Source organism: Aquarana catesbeiana, linkage group LG08, assembly GCF_042186555.1.
Source record: "Aquarana catesbeiana isolate 2022-GZ linkage group LG08, ASM4218655v1, whole genome shotgun sequence".
Lineage (NCBI taxonomy): Eukaryota > Metazoa > Chordata > Amphibia > Anura > Ranidae > Aquarana > Aquarana catesbeiana.
The window spans coordinates 80,915,380-80,923,118 of NC_133331.1; the positions used below are offsets into that span (position 1 = coordinate 80,915,380).

Consider the following 7,739-nt stretch of genomic DNA (forward strand, 5'->3'; position numbering starts at 1 on the left):
CTCACTGCAAAGCTACTGGTGTTTTTATACCATTATTTTAATCTCCCAGTGTGCATGAGGCCCAAAAGCTGTAACATGGAAGGGAAGCCATCAGAAAATCCAATCACCTATTTCATAACCGGTCTAGATTTTGGCTGAAGCTGCCCTTGAAAAGGCCCACGTCGGCTAGCCCAGCATGAACACTAACAAAAACAATCACCACATATGAATGAACCTCATGTAGTGCTGTAACCAGTTACCTCCCTGACAATACAGCAACTGTCACACCTCAACCCCCCCCCCCCCCCCCCCCCGAGGGCACTGGTGCTTTCCTATGTATGGTGCTTTCCTATGTATTCGTTTGCTACTTCAGACAGGCTGAGCCAAGCAGCCTACATTGTTCAGGAGGTTTACTGAGTTCCACTTGAAAATATTACTTTTCGAAACGTTCAAAAAACTGTTCTCTAAAGGCCGATGGTGTCAAATTGATGATCATTTTCCACCAGTGACAAGAAAATTCGAAGCAGCAGGATGGAAAATTTCTCTCAAACAGTGAATGTGGTTTACATTCCAGAAATTCCATTCATTCCAAAAAACTTAAAAAAGCAAAACAAAATTTTGATGTACTTTAGGATAACACTGGCCAAGTCTGTTTGAATAATTCAATCTACGAAAAACCTATCAGTGTGTGTCCAGCGTTAAGCTCAAAAGCACAAAGGCCTTGATGCATACCTGGACTCTACAATGAACTGGTCCGAGATCAACATTTTTGCTCTTAGATTTAAAAAGTACGCACCACAAAATACCCTAAAATTAAAAAATCCAAAGCGCCAAAAGAATCTAACTATTGGTATGAAGAAGTGATACCATATAAATTAACAGCTGCAGTGAATAAGACCTTGCAAGTGAAAATTCTACTAATAATAAAAATAAATAAAATATACCGCGCTAAGTGCCACAAATGTTTAATATCACATATGAAATCTGATGCGACTTTGAAAAAAAGATTGCTAAAAAGTCCCATGCAGATAATTTATGTTGAGTGCCACAAAGATTAAATGGATATCACATTTGAAACCTGGTGGGGGGAATCGCTAGAAAGTCCCATACAGATGATTTGTTGCAAACATCAGTAAACTTGAAGCAATGAAGTTCCAAATCCCAATTAACGTGCTCATGCTCTACAAAGTGGATGTGTGCTCACAGGACAGTGCCCCTACATAGGTGTGAACTCACCCATCCAAATGGACCAACTATTTCACCATTTCTAGTTTGGTCAAACACGCATGTGGGCAGTCCCTGTGGATTTTCTGTGGACTGATGTGGTTCAGGATCAATACTTCCTCATATGACTGGATATGATAAAGAGGGCCTCATTCCTCTATATACTAGTGTTTGGGGTAGATGTTCCTCATGCAAATCACAGAAAAAGCCTAATTGCGTAGCAACGTTTTTAAAACATTTATTCCATATAAAAAGCATAGTAATTAAACTCACATGTAAAGGTGCCTGTAAACCTGGCACCCGGTGTTAACAACAGGCAAGTTCCCAGGAAATCTGCCCAAATGCAGTGGTATGCTGCCGCGGTATACTGGTCGATTTCCGAGACCGGAAGTGTGTCACGATCACACGATGCTGCGGACCAACCTCTACGCACGTTTCAGCCAAACAGCCCGTCTTCAGGAAGTTGTTCACAGAGTATATAGAGGAATGAGGCCCTCTTTATCATATCCAGTCATATGAGGAAGTATCGATCCCGAACCACATCAGTCCACAGAATATCCACGGGGACTGCCCCACATGCGTGTTTGACCAAACTAGAAATAGTTGGTTCACTTGGAGGGGTGAGTTCACATCCATGTGGGGGCACTGTCCTGTGAGCACATATCAAGCACGGATCCATATCCACTTTGTAGAGCACGAGCACTTTAATTTGGAACTTTTTATTGCTTCAAGTTTACAACAAATCTTCTGTATAGGACTTTCTAGCGAGAAAAAAAAAAAAAAAAAAAACAACCCACGCACCAGGTTTCAAATGTGATATCGAAATTATCTTTGTGGCACTCAGCGTAAATTATCTGCATGGGACTTTAGCGATTTTTCAAAGTCGCATCAGTATTCATATGTGATATTTAACATTTGTGGCACTTAGCGCGGTATATTTATACCACAAAATACCCGACAATGCCAGCCTGGTAGTCCATATTCACCCCTAGGTTCCTGAGAAACTCCAATCCAGATAGATGCTAAACAGGTGTCTCAACTTCTCCATCTTAAAAGCATCTCACCCCTCAATGGGTCAATATTTTCACTCACATGGTGTAGTAGAGAGGGACAAGGTGGAGCTCAAAGTCAGGCATCGAGGTCATTAGGCTGTATATGCCAGGATAAGGGGCACTGCTCAGACTAACGACTCTATACTACCAGGTTCCTCCGAGTGGTTGATCTCCAAAACCTATGCGAGGTGCAACTTAACCACTTCAGGCCCGGACCATTTGGCTGACAATAATAAATATCCCAAAAAAAAAAAAAAAAAAGAAGTATATAAAAACTTTTTTTCCCCCTCAGTTTAGGCCGATACGTATTCAACACATTTTTGGTAAAATAAATAAATAAATAAATAAATATCGCAATAAGCGTTTGATCAAAAGTTATAGCGTCTACAAAATAGGGGATAGTTTTATGGAATTTTTATTAATAATTTTTTACTAGTAATGGCAGCGATCTTTATCGTGACTGCAACATTATGGAGGACAGATCGGACACTTTTGGTGCCGATTTGGGACCATTCACATTTATACAGCGATTAGTGTGATTAAAAATGCATTGATTACTGTGTAAATGTGACTGGCAGCGAAGGGGTTAACCACTAGGGTGAGCTGTAGGGGTTAAGCGTGTCCTAGGGAGTGATTCTAACTGTGGAGGGTGGGGGATGGGCTATGTGTGACACGACACTGATCACTTCTCCTGATTACAGAGAGCTGTGATCAGTGTCCTGTCACTAGTCAGAACAGGGAAATGCTTGTTTACATCGTCATTACCCTGTTCTTCCTCTCCGTGAGACAATCGCGGGTAACCCCGTGGACACAGAGTCCGCGGGACACGCGATCACACTCACGGAGCTAGTGACGGGCGCGCTCAAGCCACTTTTTAAAGGGCAACGTACATGTACGTTAATATGCCTGTATGTGCCCTTCTGCCGACTTATATCGGCGTGAGCTGGTCGGCAAGCAGTTAAACAACATTCAGGGTGTGCAAAATGTAAGGCCAAGGACACACAGAAAAAGTGCTCATGTGTGATCCCATATTCATTATTATACACAACCTCAAAAATATACAAAAAGAACACAACCATTTTTAAGAGAACAAAATGTTAAACACATATACAATTCACACAAGGTTACTGTAGGAGACATATGGCACAAGCAAGTGGAAATGACATATTCTTAGCCAACTAAGGCCCCCACTGCTATGCACGTTAATGTAAACATATGAACGCTGGAAGGGAAACGGCAATAGGTGCAGCTTCTACAGAGTCATCTGCAGTCTGTAGGAAATGCTCATTTGGCAGAAGAACATATCTGAGGGCAGCATGCATACTCCCTACTGATTAACCCCATTATAGGAAGAAGCATGAAAACACACCACTGACAAGCTCTGTAACCAACAGAAGGGACCAACGATAAGCCAGCATTAACTAGTCCAGCAAGGTACTACAGGGAACGTAGAAATCACTTTTTTTTCCTTTTTTTTTTTTTTTTTTAGTAGAAGGAACATCTGCTTGCATATAGCTAAAGTATTTTGATGTCTGCTTCACAGATAAACACGTTTCAGCTGCAATTAAAGTCAAAGTGTCGGCTATAACCGACAACCAAACCAACTGTGTTTATGGCGAGCATACAGTACGTACATCAATCGCCCAGGATCCACCAAGTGCAAGAGTGCCAACCTAAGGGCTGGTCAATGTGACCAAACTAACCCCTGCATTTAAAAAATTGACCAACTAACAACCCCACAAATTCTGAGCACTATCCTTTCAGGACCAATGAGCTTTAGGTCAGATGCAACTGGGCCTTTAGCCAGTCATTCCAGTCCGAGGGTTTTTGTGCACCCAGGAGTCACAGGTGCAGTGTCCAGCCCCCGGTTCCTGCAGCTTGTCAGTCTATAACAGGCTGCGATGTGCCTTATCTGGATGCTGTACCAAGTGGTACTAAAGTTAGGGCTCTATATCTTCAGGGGTGCATGATGAGAACACAGAATACCTGCAATACGGGCATGTGTTCCTAGATCCAATACAGCCCTAAACATGAGTAACACTTGGCACAGTGTCCAGCTGCAGCATATTTCATTCTATATTGCATGGGCATGCTGGGATTGGACACACAGGCGCTAAATGCCCAGGATGTATGCAACCTTGGGGAGGTGCATACCAGGGAAGCCAGGTTTACAGCTCTGCCAGAATATGCTCTGCAATCCATAAGCAGAGTTCATAAAAAATAAAACCACCAAAACAAAAAACAGAAAGAGGTTAAGTGCAGGAGATCCAATAAGAATTCCTCCTGAAACTGAGGCAAAAAAAAAATCTCATGACCCACAAAGTCTGAAATAAAACAAGTGGATCAAAAGGAATCTAGGACAAAAGTGAAGTGGTCTTCAGTAACAACCAGGTTCTGTGTAGCTCAAAAGAGGAGTCACTGGTGGCTATGAAGAGCACACAACCTACAATTTTCCTTGTCCCAGTTCTGATAAAATCAGCAAGAAATACAATGTATTTCTCCCCCTTCCTGCCCAAGCCAATTTTCAGCTTTCAGCGCTGTTTAAATGACTATTGTGTGGTCATGCTACACTGTACCGAAACAGAATTTTTATCATTGTGTTCTCACAAATAGAGCTTTCTTTTGGTGGTATTTGATCACCTCTGCATTTTTTATTTGTTGCTAAACAAATAAAAAAAAAGACCTTTATCAAAATTTTAGTTTCTTTTATAAAATTTTATAAAATAAGTACGTTTTCTCCTTCACTGATGGGCACTAATAAGGCAGCACCGATGAGGTGGCACTGACTATGGGCACTGGTAGGCGGCACTGAAATGTAGCATTGATACGTGGCACTGAAAGGCTGCACTGATGGGTACTTATGAGTGGCACTGATAGACGGCATTGTTAGGGATCACTGATGGCACTGGCAGGCATTGGGGATGGGCACTGATTGGCAGCTGTCTGGTGATCTAGGGTGGCATACCAGGTGGTCCAGTGTGGTGGCCTCCCTGGTGATCTGGCGGCATTCTGGTGGTCCTGGGCGGGCATCCGAGGGGGGGGGGCTGCGCTGATGAACAGCACAACCCCCACCCCCCCATCAGGAGAGCAGCTGATCAGCTCTCCTCTACTCGCGTCACCACCGATCGCCGTGATGCACACACCCACAGGTGCACGAGAGCGGTCGTTCTGGAGGGCCGTCATTTTACGGCCAGGAAGTGGTTAAAAAGGTGAACTTATTCTTTAATGGCACTTCTTGTGCATCTGCTAAAGAGCAGCGTGGTTTTCGTGAGGCTTGGGAATGCTTTCAGTTTTGCAAGAGTTCCCAAACAACGCAACTGTGCACCTCGGCTTAAAAGGAGAAGTCCAGCCTAAGCTTGTTTAGTTGGGCTTCTCCCCACCCATTTTCAGCAGAGATCAGACTGAAATCCGCTCTCTGCTGACATCACAGAAGTCAGTCCAGGCACCTGGCGGATCCAGACTCCCATTGTCGTGATGGCAGTCTCAGCGAGCCACTGAGACGGCCGCTCCCTACCCCTACACAGCTCAGTGCTCCACTGAGCGTGGAGGAGCAGAGCAGAGTGATGCTGATTGACAGTCAGCAGCTCTCTGCTCGGGAAGCTGTGAGAACCGAGCCACTGGCGGTATTCGATCCCTCGGTTCTCAGTGTAGGAGGCGCCAGGGGACCGATGCCGCATCCACCCAAGTATGGAGGAAAAAACCCAAAGCCATACTTTTAATTTTTAAGAGCACCTCCACTTTTGATAGCAAAGCAAAACACCCATGCCGCCCCCCCTTAACAAAATTTTATTGAAGTGGTTTTTACGGTATAAACATTGTCAAGTGTAGAGAAGCTCACATTGTGAGTTACTAATTAGTGAGTACAGCATAGCAAAATAATAAGTTATCATGATGCTCATCCTTGTTGTTATGTGCACAGAATTGCATGGCACTGCAGCACCATGTGGAGTGTTTAAAGGTTCAGGGACTTCCCCTGTGGGTACAGCAGTCTATTTAAATGTGCTGCAGTACCTGAGATGTGCGCACACACAGAACGCACCGGTGGGAACCTAGGCTCAGTCAGGCTGGAACTCCTTAAACTTCAATGAAAAGGAAAGTCAATGAGATTCTCTCGTTGGTTTTACAGGTAAATAAAATCTGAGCGCGGTCTAAGTACAAAAAGCGCTTTAAATCACAACCTCCCCTCTAAAATGTTCCCGAATTAATCAGAGTATCAAAAACTGAAGTAGAAGCCTAATGATCACCCATAGCAACCAATCAGAACTCCAGTACAGATCCTAAATAAATAATAACTCACCACTTCAATGCGCCGAAAATTAAAGTAAAAGCCTAATGGTCACCTACAGCAACCAATCAGAACCCCTGTACAGATCCTGAATAATAATAATAAACTACTAATTATTAATACTAATCTCTGCCCTGCATTCCTCAGTCTGATTAGTGGACCTGCAGACAAGCTGACGCACAGGTGAAGAAGCTGTTGCCAGGGGCAACCAGTCAGCAGTGATGGGTTGCTAGGGGCAACATCAGACCTTGTTTCCACAATGGGTCCCAATGGGAGTCAGCCGTCTCCTGCAGAGGAGGAGGAGAAGCTCCAGCTGTCAGTCCGGCCCGGCTCGCTGGTACTTGTAGTCCATCACGAGGAGAGCCCCCACCTCCCCATGTGGGCCAGCACTGAGCACGGCCGAGCCCCGTCTATACAGCTCCAGTGTCCCCCGCATACCCACCTGGACACGGCCATGACGGGCCTCTTCCCCTCAGGGGCCACACACCGGGCTGGGACGTGGGCGAGGAGGGCCAGGAAGGAGCCGGGGCCTAGATTCCGGGCCGAGATCCGCCTCTCACTTCACCTCACTCCGAACCTCCAGCGCTCGGCCCGCCGCCTAAGGCGCACTCATCGCCCCCCGGCCGCCCTCGCTCCTCTCCTGTTCTCTCAGGCGCCGCGGTTCACTCCTCAGGGCCACAGCGGAAGCAGGAGCGGATTATAGGCGATAATTCACCGTGGCCGCGGAGGAGCCAGATGCCTGGCTTTATATGAGGAGCCATCTTGTATTTATTCCTTCCACCATGCTACCCGCCGTCTGATTGGCTACATGGGCGGACGGCGGCCAATCAGCGGCGCCCTCACACAGAGGCCCTGGCTCCGGATTGACAGGGATTCCACGATCGGGCTGGCATAGGGAGGGGGCGTGTCCGGGCGGAGGGGAGGGGGAGGAGAGAGGAAGGAGACAGAGTGATGATGACATATGTAGAGTGAGGAGAGAATGAGGGGAGTGTGAGGAGGAACAATATATAGGAGGAAGACACACAGAGATACATTATATAATACCATACGAATATATATATATATATATACACACACACATACATTCAATACTTTCTTCACCTTGGAGTAAGACCATACAATAGTTTCTCAGGGTCAGGCCCAGAAAAATAAAACAGTATAAAGTTACATTTGTACAAATAAAACTTTACGTGTACAGA

General features: G+C 45.3%; 1 protein-coding gene across 3 annotated transcripts in view; it reads right to left on the minus strand.

Moving 5' to 3' along the window:
* The window catches only part of BTAF1 (B-TFIID TATA-box binding protein associated factor 1), a 234,766-nt gene extending 227,414 nt beyond the window's left edge, over positions 1–7,352 (minus strand). The window contains exon 1 of one of the 3 annotated variants that reach the window (XR_012235669.1): positions 6,983–7,352. Coding sequence is in view for 2 of the 3 variants with exons in the window: in XM_073596058.1 (XP_073452159.1) it covers positions 6,983–6,996 (14 nt within the window). In the remaining variant the exon portion in view is untranslated. The remainder of the gene's footprint in view (positions 1–6,982) is intronic. The other 2 variants (XM_073596058.1, XM_073596057.1) reach the window with 2 other exon arrangements.
* Positions 7,353–7,739: the final 387 nt, after the last annotated feature.